At 46.7% G+C, this 15,709-nt stretch overlaps 1 protein-coding gene and 2 long non-coding RNA genes across 3 annotated transcripts in view; 2 read left to right on the top strand and 1 right to left on the bottom strand.

Moving 5' to 3' along the window:
- Positions 1-15,709, top strand: part of LOC146395254 (uncharacterized) — a 48,146-nt gene that overhangs the window by 8,976 nt on the left and 23,461 nt on the right. The window lies entirely within an intron of this gene.
- Positions 4,694-15,709, bottom strand: part of HCK (HCK proto-oncogene, Src family tyrosine kinase) — a 42,018-nt gene continuing 31,002 nt past the window's right edge. The window contains exons 11-13 of the mRNA NM_001435701.1: positions 9,707-9,860; positions 7,185-7,316; positions 4,694-5,186 (exon numbers count right to left, since the gene is read on the bottom strand). Of these exons, the coding sequence (NP_001422630.1) occupies positions 4,984-5,186; positions 7,185-7,316; positions 9,707-9,860 (489 nt within the window). The 3' untranslated portion in view covers positions 4,694-4,983. The remainder of the gene's footprint in view (positions 5,187-7,184; positions 7,317-9,706; positions 9,861-15,709) is intronic.
- LOC146395255 (uncharacterized) lies at positions 8,136-15,677 on the top strand. The gene is made up of 2 exons (XR_014832148.1): positions 8,136-8,224; positions 14,137-15,677. It is a non-coding gene; the product is annotated as an uncharacterized LOC146395255 (long non-coding RNA).

The following is a 15,709-nucleotide window of genomic DNA, read 5'->3' as shown; positions in this document are numbered from 1 at the left end:
TTTTGTCTTTTCGCTATTTATTGGGCCGCTCCCGTGGCATATGGAGGTTCCCAGGCTAGGGGTCGAATCGGAGCTGTAGCTGCCGGCCTACGCCAGAGCCACAGCAACGCTGGATCCAAGCCGCATCTGCAACCTACACCACAGCTCACGGCAATGCCGGATCATTAACCCACTGAGCAAGGGCAGGGACCAAACCTGCAACCTCATGGTTCCTAGTCAGATTCATTAACCACTGCGCCACGACGGGAACTCCCATCCTGTGAGTTTTGACATCTATACAAGGTGCTATGTATCCACCATTAAGCTTATCATACAGCATAATTTCACTGCTCTAAAAATACCCTATGCTCCACCTCTTCATCCTTCCCTCCCTCCCCACAAAACCCCTGGCGATCACTGGGCTTTTTACTGTCTTTATAGGTTTACCTTTTTCACAATATCATATAGTTGGAATCATTCAGTATGTAGCCTTTTTATTTTATTTAATTTTTTAATGATTTTTGTTTCTTCCATTATAGCTAGTTTACAGTGTTCTGTCAATTTTCTACTGCAGCATGGTGACCCAGTTGCACATACACATATCCTTTTTCTCACATTATCATGCTCCATCATAAGTGACTGTAGTTCCCAGTGCTGTAGAGGAGGATCTCATTGCTTATCCATTCCAAAGGCAATAGTTTGTATCTATTAACCCCGAATTCCCAGTCCATCCCACTCCCTCCCCCTCCCCCTAGGCAACCACAAGTCTGTTCTCCATGTCCATGGTTTTCTTTTTTGTGGAAAAGTTCTTTTGTGCCGTGTATTAGATTTCAGATATAAGTGATATCATATGGTATTTGGCTTTCTCTTTCTGATTTACTTCACTTAGTCTGAGAGTCTCTAGTTTTATCCATGTTGCTGCAAATGGCATTATTTTGTTCTTTTTTATGGCTGAATAGTACTCCATTGTGTATATATACCACATCTTTGTAATCCATTCATCTGTCGATGGACATTTAGGTTGTTTCCATGTCTTGGCTATTGTGAATAGTGCTGTACTGAATATATGGGTGCATGTGTCTTTTTCAAGGAAAGTTTTGTCTGGATATATGCCCAAGAGTGGGATTGCTGGGTCATATGCTAGTTCTATATATAGTATATAGCCTTTTTAGATTGGCTTCTTTCATTTAGCAGTGTGCATTTAAGGTTCTTTAACATTCATATATGGGAGTTCCCGTTGTGGCGCAGTGGTTAACGAATCTGACTAGGAACCATGAGGTTACAGGTTCAATCCCTGGCCTTGCTCAGTGGGTTAAGGGTCCAGCATTGCTGTGAGCTGTGGTGTAGGTTGCAGACTTGGCTCGGATCCCATGTGGCTGTGGCTCTGGCGTAGGCCAGTGGCTATGGCTCCAATTGGACCCCTAGCCTGGGAATCTCCATATGCCACGTTTGCGGCCTTAGAAAAGGCAAAAAGACAAAAACAAAACAAAAAACCAACATTCATATATGTCTTATTATCACATAGCAATGCCTTTTTTTTTAGGCCACACCCACAGCATGTGGAAGTTCTGAGGCCAGGGACCCATGCCTCCTGTTTCAATGGGGGTGCCCCCTGGTGCTCTGCAACCCCCAGCCTCACCCTTGGGCTCCAGAGAGGTAATTTATGAATCCCCTGCCCACAGGTGGCAGACAGACCTCAATGGTTTGCTCTGGCTCCAGGCAAGGGCTTCTCCCTTCATTGGGCCACTGGTCAGCTCCCTAGATGCCATGCATGCACCCATGACCCAGGCGGTTACCCCATGGGGCGGCCACCCTGCTGACAACCAAACTCCCCTGTCCCACCTCTCCTGCAGGCTAGAGAAAAAAAAAGTGAGCTGCTTCACCCACAAGGGAACTCATCATAGCAGTGTCTTGATAGCTTATTTTTGTTTATCCCTGAACAATATTCCATTATATAGAGGTACCACAGTTTGCTCATCCATTCACCTATTGAAGGATATCTTGATTGCTTCCATGTTTTGGCAATTATAAATAAAACTGCTGCAAGAATTTGCAGATTTTTGTGTGGACATAAGTTCTCAACTCATTTGGATAAATGCCAAGGAGTGCAATTGCTGGATTGTATGGAATGAGTATGCTTGTTATATAAGAAACAACCAGATATCATCTAAAGTGGCTGCACTATTTTGCATTCCCACCAGCAATGAGTGGGAATTCCTGTTGCTCCACATCCTTGCAAGCATTTGATGGTATCAGTGTTCTGCATTTTGACCATTCTGATAGGATTTTAGTGGTATTCCATTGTTATTTTAATTTGCATTTCTCTAATGACATGTAATGTTGAGCATCTTTTCATATACTTATTTTCCATCTTTGTGAGGTGTCTGTTCAGGTCTTTAGTCCATTTTAAAAATTGGGTTGGTGGTTTTCTTATTGTTGAGTTTTAAGAAAAAACCTTGTATATTTGGATATAAGTCCTTTATTAGATATGTGTTTTGCAGATATTTTCTCCCAGATTGGACCTTGTCTTTTCATTTTCTTAAATGTCTTAGAGCAGAGTTTTAATTTTAATGAAGTCCAATTTATCAATTTTTTTTCTTTCATGGATTAAACTTTTGATCATACTATCTCCATGTTTTCCTCAGTCTTTTCTGTGACACAAGGATAAATCAGTATAGGCTAATGGGTTTAGGGTGGTTGAAAGAGCAGGAGGGCAGGAATTGATCCCTTGATCTTGTCCATACAGGTCCCACCTTTTGAGATCATGTCTCAGTCATCTATTTCTATAATGCTATATAACCAAACAACTGTGGGACTCCAGTGCTTATAATAATAAGCATTTATGGGGAGTTCCCATTGTGGCTCAGCAGATCATGAACCTGACTAGTATCCATGAGGATGCAGGATCGATCCCTGACCTGGCTCAGTGGGTTAAGGATCAGGTGTTGCTGTGAGCTGTGGTATAGCTTGCAGATGTGGCTCCGATCTGGCATTGCTGTGACTGTGGTATGGGCTGGCAGCTGTAGCTCTGATTCAACCCCTAGCCTGGGAACTTCTATATGCTGAAAGTTCAGCTCTAAAAAGAAAAAAAAAAAGGAAAAAAACCAACATTTACTTCTCTCTTTCGCATGTTCAGTTGACTGAGGCTGTGCTCAGCTGGGTTTAAAGCCAAGCTATAGATTGGATCCAGATCTATTCTGCATGTCAGTCATCTTCCTCAGACCATGTTCACTTCAGGGCAAAAGGCTGGAGGGCACTCTCAGCCACACAAGCCATTTCTGACTTCTGCTTATATCATATCTGCTAACATCCTGTTGGCCAAAGCAAGTCCATGGCCAGTCTCAACAACATCAGTGAGCCAGGGAAGTATACCCCTCCTCTGTGGATTACTGAACAGCAATTTAGTATACCACAAATTGAATGTGGAAATTCCTATCACAGGACCCTGGGCTCTTATTTCAGATACCCCAAGACACATTCCAAAACCAGGAAGTAAGAGAGAAATTCAGTTATAAACTAGGTAAGCTGGAACAGTGCTAGATTTATGCTCAGTGCCTACTGTTAGATTCTGTGCTACTCAGGGCTACAGAATCAGTTCAGCATAGAATTGTATAGGACCCTGGTGAATGCCATGATATGGATCTTTTGGGGGATACAATAATATAGAAAGATGTCATTTGTCCCCATCCGACTGCCCAACTCTTCTCTTTGCTCCCTGTACAGAGCTAACCACCAGGGACTTTCAACTGAGACCACACGCAGGGAGACCCCGCTGCTTCCTTGTCTTCTCTGCCTCCTTCCCACATTCCCCCTGTCCACTGAGTGCTTCCCATACAGGGTACCAGATACCTCTCAGCAGCCACATCTGCAGCTCTCAGGACTCCTGCAATGATGGATGCCATCTCAAAAACTGTGATGGCTGCTTGGCCATAGGAAATGCAGGGGCTACCTCAGCCCTGGGGGAGATCCAGACCAACCAACTTTGTAGCAATGGGGCTTGGCAGGAGGGCCAGCATCTTAGATCATGAAAAATCATTTCTGTCATCCTGGCAGACCCAGCTCCTTGGAGACAAAAAACCCATCCAGTGTGACAGGGAAATAACGCATCTGATCCACCCTCCTCCCCACCCCCCCCCAAGATGTCCACGTCCTAATTCCGGGAACTTCTCAAAATGTGACCTTACATAGCAAATTGGACTTTACAGAGGTGGTTAAGGATCTTAAGATGGAAAAATTAGTCTGGATTATCCAGGCGGGTCCAGTGTAATTACAGGGGTTCTTATGAGTAACAGAGGGAGGCAGGACCCTCCAAGTCAGAGAAGGAGATATGATGAAAGACGCAGAATTTGGAGTGATGAGCTGAAGGGAACCGCAAGTCAGGAATGTGGGCATCTTCTAGAAGCTGAAAAAGGCAAGGTAGCCATTCTCTCCTAGAACCTCCAGAAAGCAAACAGCCCTGCTAACCACTCACAGACTCTGACCTTTGGGACTATAAGATAATAAATTTGTTGCTGTTTTAAGCTACCAAGCTTGTGGTAATTTGTTGCAGAAGCCATAGGAAACTAATACAGTCAGCAAAGCATCTTGGGGCGTTAGAAGACATTGAGCCTTTAATCCCACTTCTCTTTGCAAGTTCCTTCCCCCCCTTGACTTGTCATCCAGCAAAAACCAAAAAAATAAATAAATAAATATTCAGGAACTGGCAGGACAACTGTTAGTAAAACCTTTAGCATTCATATCTTTGATTTAAATATTTATTTCATTATTGTTAAAGTTTCCCATCTAAACCACAGCTATAACCAGAATCCCGCTGTCCCAGGCAATAGAAATATCAACTGGAGGTGTCTTAAAAATGGCAGATTGTGAATCGCTAGAGTCAAAAAGAGATTGTCCAGTCCAGCCTACCCTCTTGACAGCTGAGGGTGGGTGTCTGAGAGTGGGATGGGTGAGTGGGCACTGAGCAGGTGGTGCCCTTGGCACCTGGCCCTGCCCTGGTCGCCCCAGTCAAGGCTGCTGTTGGTACTGGCTCTCGGTGGCCGTGTAGAAGTCATCCAGCACGCTCTGGATATATTCGAAGGTGGGCCGCTCCTCGGGGTGGTTCTTCCAGCAGCGAGTCATGATGTTGTAGAGCTCCTCTGGGCAGTGCTCTGGTCGGGGCATCCGGTACCCGTGCTCCAGTGCCCGGATCACCTCAGGGTTTGACATCCCTAGAAGAAGCCACGGAATTAAAAAGGGAGGGCTTGGGGCCGGGGTGGTAGACTCTGCTGCCTCCCTAACAGCTATCACTCCCCACCTCCCAATGGGAGCTGAGGCCCTCCCATCCTGAAAGCCAGGCATCCCTACCCCAGCTTCCCCTGCAGTGAGGCAGGGGCATGGTGCCCAGATTTGGCTAATGGAGCTGAGGGGGAGACTCCCAAGAGACTTTTAGGAAAGGTGTTTCTCCCTTATGGGAAAAGAGGCTTTGGAGTATACACCCTTCCTCTTGCCTTTGGACACTGTGACACAAGGTGATGTTTGGAGCTGTGGCAGCCATCTGACCACATGGGGACAACAATCAAAGAGGAACCAGTCCAGAGTCCTGAGAGCCACTGAACAGCTGAACCAACCAGTCACCAGGCCACACTCCTTACAATGGGGAATAACAACTTACCTATTGTTCCCACCACTCAGTCTGTTAATTTGTTACTTGCAGCCTAATGCCTCCTAATGGATACAGGGTTCCATGACCCATTGCCTGAACTTTATTGGTGTACCCTCAACACAGAACAGTCAGGCAGTGGGCTCAGTGTCACCCTATGAGTGGGAACATTTCCTCGTTCAGTTAAAGTTTATGTAATCCTCAAGAACAACCATATAAACATCTATGATTCCCCATTTTATATTGCCAGTCTTGAACTCCAGATGTATTCGTATGTCCAGGTTCTATGTCCATACACCACGGCCACAGCAATGCCAGATCTGAGCCATATCTGCAACATACGCTGCAGCTTGTGGCAACACTGGATCCTGAAAGTACTGAGTGAGGCCAGGGATTGAACCCACATCCTCGTGGACACTATGTCAAGTTCTTAACCCACTGAGCCACAGTGGGAACTCCTACACCTTTTATTTCTAATCTTCACAACTACCTCTGCAAGGTAGACACCATTACCTCTATTTTTCACAGATGAAGGACTAGGGTACAAGTCAAGTGGATTTCTCAAAGTGTAATAGTTGATGGGGACAGGACTAAGACTCAGGACTATTTATTTAAAAATTCAGGGACTCTTAAATCCACCTTGCCTCCTCTCCCTAGTGTTCTGGCTGCAGACACCCTAGGAGAGATATCCCAACCAACAAGGAACAGAGAACATTATTATTGAATCCCAGGCAATCTTCGTGCACGTCTTTGTAATCCCCCTGATCTACTCAGTGTAGGGTTTTGCCCATAGGCATCGGGATAAATTTGTCAAAGAGTGAAGCACCCACTACATGCCAAGCACAGAGGTAGGCAGTGCAGATGCCCCAGGGAGGAACACAGACATGATTTCTGGCCTCACAGAGCTCAGTCTGGTGGGGAAAATATCAAACAAATATATAGTCATCAATGGTGATGAATGCTGTGAATGAAACAGACCGGGTATTGCAAATGAGAAGCACCAGGACATGTATAGTATTTAGATGACTGGGCGGTGGGGTACAGCATGAAATGAAGCTGGAGAAGTAGTCAGGGGCTGGACCATACAGGACCTGAAGGCCACAATTAGGATTTTGGGATTTTGTCCTAATTATGCTGGGAGACCATTAAAGAGGTGGAGAAGGGATAAGATCTGGCACAAATTCTGGCACAGGTGGAAAACAGCCTGTTGGAGAGAGAGGAGGCTGATCACTCCACTGCACCAGCGAGGTAAGACAGGATATTGACCTGGGTGTGAGTGGAAGCAAGGTTAGAAGTAGGCAGATGTGGGGTATGTTTTGGAGTCAAATGGCCAGAACCCTGTGACTTCTTGGATGTTGAAAGGTTTGAGAGCAGAGAAAGGGCCAAAGAAGCTCGCAGGTTTCAGGATTGAGAAATTGGATGGATCATGTGCCTTTAACTGAGATGGGACAGGCAAGGGGAGGTTGATGGTTAGGGTCAAGAACTCAGTCCGAGTGGACACACGGACAAGAGCAGGGAGCCAGGCTGGGCCCTGGAAGCAGCCCCAAGCCGATGGCCCCTCTCCTACCTGGGTAAGGGATCCGGCCGTAGGTAACGATCTCCGTCAGCAGGATACCAAAGGACCAGACGTCTGACTTGATGGTAAATGAGCCGAAGTTGATGGCTTCAGGAGCTGTCCATTTGATGGGGAACTTGGCCCCTATGGTTTGGACAGAGCAGAGTCAGGGGGAGGCTGGGGAGCAGTCAGGGCTAGGTCTCTAAGGGCGAGGGACAAGGACAGCAGGTACAGCTGCCAACATCTGCCTCCTGCAGAGCTGCGACTTCCGTCAATCTGGCCTCCATGGAAGCAAGGAGCATCCATGCTGAGGACAGATGGCTAAAATGGGCAGGTGGGCAGAGGTGCCTGGAATGTGACGAGAACTCACTCTCTGAGGCCACCTCATTGATTCAGCTGATGTCCTGGTGAACTGCAACTCCTAAAAAGTGGGGTCCTAAGAGGTCACAGGAGATTTGGGGACAGCAGAACTGATGCCTCTGCCTCCTAACCCCTGGCAGTGGGGGAAGGGAAGATTCGGTCTTTGGCGTCTGAGGTTTTCCCCATTCCCAGGGTGTCCACTGCTCTAGCCCTCCCCTCCTTCCATCTGGCCCGGGACGGGTTCAGTTAACCTTTGTGAGTGATTTCTATCATAATTCCACTGAGGTTGGTGAATGTGGGGTGTAGGGTACGTGTTCAAATTTGGAGTCTGTTTTGACCGCTTTATGATTGAGTACCTAGTCAAGTTTTGAAAATCCTCTGTGAGGTTTTTTTTTTTCCCCTATCCCTTCCTTCCTTGGGCTTGAGAGAGTTTTTTTTATTCATGCTTGTATTCTCCTGGTTTAGCAATTATACTTTCTATTCTTATTCTTTTAGCGGTTACTCTTAGCTTAGATTTTTATTGCATTGTAACAAACATGAAATATAAAGTGTACAAATCTTTCATACACAACTTGATACATGTTCTATATGTATATCCCCTCAGAATCGCCACTCAGATCAAGATACAGAATACTTTCAGCATCTCAGAAGGTTCCCTTCTGCTCCCTGACATCTGACATCTATCACCATAAGTGAGTTTTGGCTGGTTTTTTTTTTTTTTTTTAGGTTTAATTGAGATACATTCACAGACTGTGTAATTCACCACTTAAACACTTAAACTGTATAATTTGGTGGCTTTTAGTATATTCACAAAATTGTGAATATATATATATATATATATATTTTTTTTTTTTTTTTTTTTTTTTTTTGCTTTTTAGGGCCGAACCCACGGCATATGGAGGTTCCCAGGTTAGGGGTCCAATCCGAGGCACAGCTGCCGGCCACAGCCACAGCCACAGCAACACGGGATCCGAGCTGTGTCTGCCACCTACACCACAGCTCATGGCAATGCCGTATCCTTAACCCACTGAGCGAGGCCAGGGATTGAACCCACAACCTCATGGTTCCTAGTCAGATTCATTTCCCCTGTGCCACGATGGGAACTCCACAAAATTGTGAATTTTTAAGTATTTTCATCATCCTTTCCCAAAACCAGAGCAGTCACTCCCCATTTCTTTCCAGCTCCCCACTCCAGCCTAGGGTGGAGTTCATCTACTTTCTGTTTATAGATTCGCTTGTTCTGGGCATTTCAGATAAAATGGAGTCATACAATATGTGGTCCTTATGTCTGGCTTCTTTCACATAACGTGATGTTTTCAAAGTTTATCCATGTTTAGGATATATTAATACGTCCTTCCTTTTATGGCCAAATAGCACACTGTTGTATGGCTGTATCACATTCTGTGTATCTGGATGTTAGGGTTGCTTCCCCTTTTTGGCTGTTAACAATAATGCTGCTGTGAACCTTCACGTACAAGTTTGCCAGTTTCTGAATTTTCTATAAATGGAACCATCCCGCACCTGCTTTTTTGGTCTGATTTATTTCAATATCAGGCCTGTGAGAGTCACCCATTTTTAGCAGGTGGCACTCGTTTGTAACTTCTCATTTCTACATAATATTATATTGTGTGTACCACAATTTTTTTTTCTCTTTTTTAGGGCTGCACCTGCAGCATATGGAAGTTCCCAGGGTAGGGGTCAAATCTGTGCTGCAGCTACCAGCCTCCCCCACAGCTGCAGCAACTCGGGATCTGAGCTGCGTCTGCTAACTGCACCACAGCTTGCAGCAATGCCAGATCCTTAACCCGCTGAGCCAAGCCAGGGATCAAACCTGCATCCTCATGGATATTAGTCAGGTTCTTAACCCACTGAACCACAATTTAAATATCCATTCTACTACTTAGGGACATTTAGATTCTTCCCACTTTGTCTGTTACACATAAACTTGCTCTTACCCTTACTTTTGATGCGATTTGACTAACTCAATCTAAAACTGACCAGGGTCACTGGGGGAGACTCTGTAGCCAAGACACTATGTCTGGAAGGAGTCTGCCCAACCTGTAACACACGGAGGATAATGGGACAGACCTTCGCGTCTTACCCATCACTTTCACAGGTCTTAACTCACAACCCACCCAAGAGGGCCCCGCAGGGCCCTCAGCAGCATCCCCTACCTTCCCGAGCTGTGTATTCATTGTCCTCGATGACCCGGGCCAGGCCGAAGTCAGCAATCTTGCACACCAGGGACCCAGACACCAAGATGTTGGCGGCTCGGAGGTCACGGTGGATGTAGTTCCTCTGCTCGATGAAGGCCATGCCTTCTGCAATCTTCACCCAAAACAGAGACACCCTTATGCTCAGATCTGGCCCAACCCACGGTGGGGGTCCCACCCAAAAGCAGAAGAGTGTCCCAGTGTGAGACGGCTGGAAAGTACATGCACCAGCTCCCACCCCCCTTTTTTGTGGGAGGGTCCCGGGCTCAGATGGACATTTCTCTGTCTACCTAGCCAGGTGGAGGGGATCTTCAGGGCCTGGGTCAGTTTGGGGCTTTTCTCTAGAGTTCCAAGACTTCAAGAGAACACTTGGAGGAGGAAAAAGCATTATTTTTTAATTTTATTTACTTATTTATTTATTTTTGGTCTTTTCTAGGGCCGCTCCCGTGGCATATGGAGGTTCCCAGGCTAGGGGTCTAATCGGAGCTATAGCCACCAGCCTACGCCAGAGCCACAGCAACACGGGATCCAAGCTGTATCTGTGACCTACACCACAGCTCACCGCACCGCCGGATCCTTAACCCACTGAGCAAGGCCAGGGATCGAACCCGCAACCTCATGGTTCCTAGTTGGATTTGTTAACCACTGCGCCATGATGGGAACTCCAAAAAACATTATTTTTCTAGGAACTGTATGCGTGCGCGCACACACACACACACACACACACACACACACACACACACACACACACACGGGCTTTCATCCCTATCTCCCTTTCCGGAAACAACCTAGGCTCACATCATATTCTGTTGCATCTCTCTCTTTTTTTTTTTTTTGAGGGAGTGGGTATTGGGTGGGTTTTTTTTTTTTTAAGTTTTAGTGAAGTATAGTTAATTTACAAGGTTGTGACAATTTCTGCTGTACAGAAATTGTACAGAATTATACAAAGTGACTCAGGAGTTCCCATTGTGGCTCAGCAGTAATGAACCCGACTAGTGACCATGAGGATATGGGTTCGATCCCTGGCCTTGCTCATTGGGTTAAGGGTCTGGCGTTGCCGTGAGCTGTGGTGTAGGTTGCAGACGTGGCTCAGATCCTTCATTGCTGTGGCTGTGGTGTAGGCTGGCAGCTGCTGCTCCAATTTGACCCCTAGCCTGGGAACTTCCATATGCTGCAGGTACAGCTCTTAAAAAAAAACAAAAACCAAAGTGACCCAGTCATAAACACATATCCATTCTCTCTCAGATTCTTTTCCCACAGAGATTATCACAGAATACTGGGTGGAGTTCTCTGTGCTATATGTCTGCAATATCTCTTGTGCCTCCCTCATCCTCAAGGTGGGATAAGGAAAATTCATTTAGTCGCTCAGTAAATACCTTCTGAGTGTCTCGTGGGTACGAGGCATTACTTGTACAGGTGGGGAGCCAGGCAAAGTCCCTGCAGGTGGTAATAAGTACCATAAAGAAAGGATAAAGCCAGTACCAGGACAGGAAGTGTAGAGGGCTGTTTTGGATTGGGTGGTCAGGGAAGGCTGTTTTGTGGAGGTGAATTTTGGGCAAAGATCTGAGTGATGATAATAAATGTGGCAAATTAAGAGCATTCCTGGCAGAGACAGTGTCATGTGCAAAGGCCCAGAGTCTAGGAATGAGCTTGGGGATTCATGGGATGGGCGGCTGAGCAGAAGATGCCACAGGGAAAGTGGGGGGAGTTGAGCTGGAGAGGGTGCTGCTGTAGTTTGTACTAGAAAAGAAGTTAGTTTGCATTCTGAGCCTGAAGGGAAGATAGGAGGCTTAGAGCAGGAGAGTGCCATGGTTGATGTGTATTTTAATGTCATCATGGCTGCTGAGTGACTAATAGACTGTGTGGAGGATTCTTATTCACAGTGGGTCCCGGGAAACCTGACACAAAGATGGGGGATTTTTCCTTAGAGATGTTTTTCACTTCTAAGGGTTTGTGCCTTAACTCTCATAAAGAGGTTTATGATTAACCTTCGGAAACTTGGAAAAAAGCATTTATAGTTCATAAACTGGCCTTCCATGTCCTTGAGCTCGAGCCAGGCATTATCACTATCTCTCTTGTACAGAGGGGGGATGCCTTTTTCAGATCACACTGCCAGGGAAATTCTTTTTTTTTTTTTTTTTTTTTACCACCAGGGAAATTCTGACTCAAACCAGTCTGTGGGTTTCCACTCCCAGTGCCCCATGCTGCCTCTAATTACCCCAAACTCCAGAGCTCTGGAGAACTGCAGCTGTATACAATCTGGTGAGATTATCTGGGGAGGTGGGGTGACCAGCCAGACAAAACCAAGGCACCAGCCTCTTCAAGGGTTGAGGCGAGTGGATGGTGCACTTGTGGAAAGTGGCCAGCAGGGGGCACCTGTGGCCACTGGCACTGAGGTCTGAGGCTCCAGCTTTTCCAACAAAACAGTGACTTTCTGATTCTGATTTGGGTGGGATGGGATGGAGTCTTGGCCTAGAGGGCGGGGAAAATTTACAAGGAGTTCTTAGAAGAACAGTTAGAAGAACAATGTCTATCGCATAAATGGCAGACGTTGTAGCTTTTTCATTACTCCTAAGATGATACTTAAATAGGATTTGTTCTCCGTTTTGGGGGATGTCCTACTGATGCCAGCACAAAAAAACTGAACCCCAGAAAAATAACTCGCTGGCCCAAGGACTGGAAATCTGACAGCCCTGCTCAGGGTCTGTGTGCTTCTCCATTACTCTACCTGAATTTTTGGCACAGAGCAGGCACTAATGCTGGGTACCATTTTTTCAGTACCCAGGGGCAGACACGCATGAGCCCATGAGCTCCGTGGGACGGGTGGGACTAACCCCACTCAGGAGACAGCAGACCATAAGGCCTAGGTGACTCTGGGTTGGACCAGCTCAATTTGAGCCCACATCCCTGTGGTCTCGAGCAAGCTACTTCACCCCTCTGTGCCTCACTTTTCTTCTCTGTAAAATGGGGACAACAGAACCTTCTTCCATGGGGTCACGTGAGGATTAGTACTCTTAAGTTTACATCAGGGGCGTAGAACAGAGTCTGATACATAAGTATTCACGTCAGTGGCCAAAATGATTGCGGGAAGTGGTGCTCAGAGAGGTTAAGCAGTTTGCTCAAAGCTACCCAGGCAGAGCTGGGGTCAGTAGCAAAACTCTATGTGATTCCTAAGCCCCTGTACGTCGAGTGTTGCTTCTCAAGGGTTTGTCAACTACATGAACAGCAGATAGGTTTATTGGGTTCAGGGCTGGTCTAAGCACTGGCGGCCGATGAGGTGGTAGGATTTCATGACCACCAAGTGGGCTGCCATGATGTCAGGCATTGGGATGTGGATTTGCTTCTGAGAGCATTAGGGGAGAAGCACAGAATCAGCTGGAAGGGCCTGTAGAGATATTCCAGCTCAGGGCTCTTCACACTGAATCCAGCTGATAACCTCAAAGTCACTTTGAGGATTGGGGGACAAAAAAAAAAGGCCACCTCCTTCAACCAGAGCAGCTCTGTTTTGACCTATTTTAAGTTTTTGGCTGCTCTATATGACTCATTTGACCAATAAAGTTATGGTTTAAAAAAAAAAAAGGAAAAAAAGCTTGCAAACTAGAGACCCATGGAGATGTCCAGTTCCCTGATTTGACAAATAAAGGGGCTGAGACCCGTTGTGGATCTGAGGCTGTACAGCCTCTCTGGGACTGGAGGTGAAGACCAGGCCCCCAGGTCTTCCTTCCTGCCCCCGGGCTCTGAGTCTACCTTTGCTCCTGGATGCACAAGGGCCTGGAACCTCTTGCCCTCCTGTGGTTTCTCTTTTCCTGTCTATGTAATGTGGAGAGTGGCCCTTGCCCCAGCCAGTGACCTTACACCCAGCAAGGTTTCTGCCAGTTAGACAATCATAGTTTAGCAACAGGCCAGACTATTGTTCCCCCAGAGGGCCCAGTGACAGGAAGATGCCAGGCCTTGATTTCCATATGCCCCTGGCATTCTAGGCTTGAAGGTAAAGCCTTTTTATTATACCCCTGCCCCGTCCCTCCCCAGGATTTGCATACCCAAATGAGCTCTGCCTTAGTCATCTCCAGACTGCCCAACCCTAGGCCCAGGCGCCCATCCCCCTTAGCATCTTCCAGGCTGCAAGACATGCCCTCTTCATTTTTGCCAAGTCCAGGCCCCAACTGACCAGGCCGAGTTCTTAGTTTGCCCTTTGGGCTTTGATACAGGCTGTTTCTTCTGCCCAGACTACTCTTCCCTCTCCTTTTCAGCTGCCTAACTTGTACTCATCCTTTAGGGCTCAGCCTCGAGACGGCTTCCTCTGGGAAGCTTTCATGGATTTCTCCTGAACCAGGCTGACGACTCCAGCCGTGTACTGCCATAGCACCCTTTCTTCCCCTGTTTTCCCACAGATCACAAAGAGTCAGAGAGGAGAGAAGTGAGAAGCACTCAGGCTGGGGGTGAGAAGAGCTGCAGAGAGCGACGGGAAGATGAGAAAGAAAATGGGGTTTTAAGAAGCGTTTCTGTGATCTGTATACATTATTAATTTTGCTGGGTACAGCATTCTTTTGACAGTGAGCATGGACCACTTTGGTCATGGCTCTCTAAGAGACTCAGTTGTTTAATAACTGTCAACCCTAAGAGAACAGCGATACTTTCCATTTTGTTCACTGCTGTACCCCCAAAGTAACACAGTAATTTATTTATTTATTTATATGTATATTTTTTGCTTTTTAGGGTTGCACCTGTGGGATATGGAGGTTCCCAGGCTAGAGGTTGAATGGAAGCTGCAGCTGCCTGCCTACGCCACAGCCACAGCAACATGGGATTCAAGCCACATCTGCGACCGACACCACAGCTCATGGCAACACCGGACCCTTAACCCACTGAGTGGGGCCAGGGATCAAACCTGCGTCCTCATGGATCCTAGTTTGGTTCATAACCTGCTGAGCCACAGTGGGAACTCCCCAAAGTAACACAGTCATTTAGGCAAGCTAAATTCATTGCGCTGGGCCTCAGTTTCCTCATCTGTACTTCACTTTCTCTCTATGCCTCAATCTCCTATTCTGTAAAATGGGATGACAGTTACCTACCTGTGGCCAGACTGTTACATCAGTGCTCCCAGTGAACCATGCCTCTGGGCTTCATGCCCTTGTGCAGTCCCTCCTATGCTGACTCTGGTCTGGGCCATGAGACTTGCTTTGGCCAAGGGGATATTAGCAAGCACGATGCAAGCGGAGGCTTCATAGGCGCTTGCTCATTATGGCGAGGTCCCTTGCAAGACTCCCTGTTGGACCCTCGCCACCATGAAGTAGAGGAGCTCTGGTTGCACTATTGAGGGATGTGGGGCCGTTGGAGAGAGACCCAGAAGATGAGCCACCCCCTTGGACATTGTAGCCCCAGGCAAGCTCTCAGCAGACTGCATCCACAAGAGAGACCTCCATTTCACCATGTGGAGCCAAAAAACCACTCAGCCAACCCCAGTCAACCCCACAGAATCATGGGAAATAATAAGTTGCTGTTTCAAGCTACTGAGCTTTGAAGAGGTTGCTTACAAATGGATGGATAACAAAAATCTCACCCTAGAAGGTTGATGTGAAGACACGTGAATTAGTACATAGAAGCCACATAGAGAAAGGATACTTTGTTTTCTTTTTTTTTCATGGCCACACTCACAGCACGTGGAAGTTCCCAGGCCAGGGACTGAATCTGAGCCACACCTATGCCAGCAGCTGGGGTACCACTGGATACTTTAACCCACTGTGCCGGGCCGGGGATTGAACTTGTGTCTCTGCAGCGACCCGAGCCACTGCAACTGGATTCTTAACCCACTGAACCATGGTAAGAACTCCTAAACAGGATACTTTTATCCTGAGAACTCAATAAATGTTAGCTCTTGTTGTCATTATTATAGTATGTGATCAATACTATACTTGTTGAATAAATAGTTGGATTCCTGTCCTCCTCCTCCATCTTCCCCATTAG

Source organism: Sus scrofa, chromosome 17 (genome assembly GCF_054392235.1).
Source record: "Sus scrofa isolate SSC_HxYL_T2T_F1_AM1 chromosome 17, Sscrofa_HxYL_maternal_Yorkshire_Landrace_v2.0, whole genome shotgun sequence".
NCBI classification, from domain to species: Eukaryota; Metazoa; Chordata; class Mammalia; order Artiodactyla; family Suidae; genus Sus; species Sus scrofa.
The sequence above is the reverse complement of the archived record's forward strand: the minus strand, read 5'-3'. Positions and strand labels throughout refer to the sequence as shown.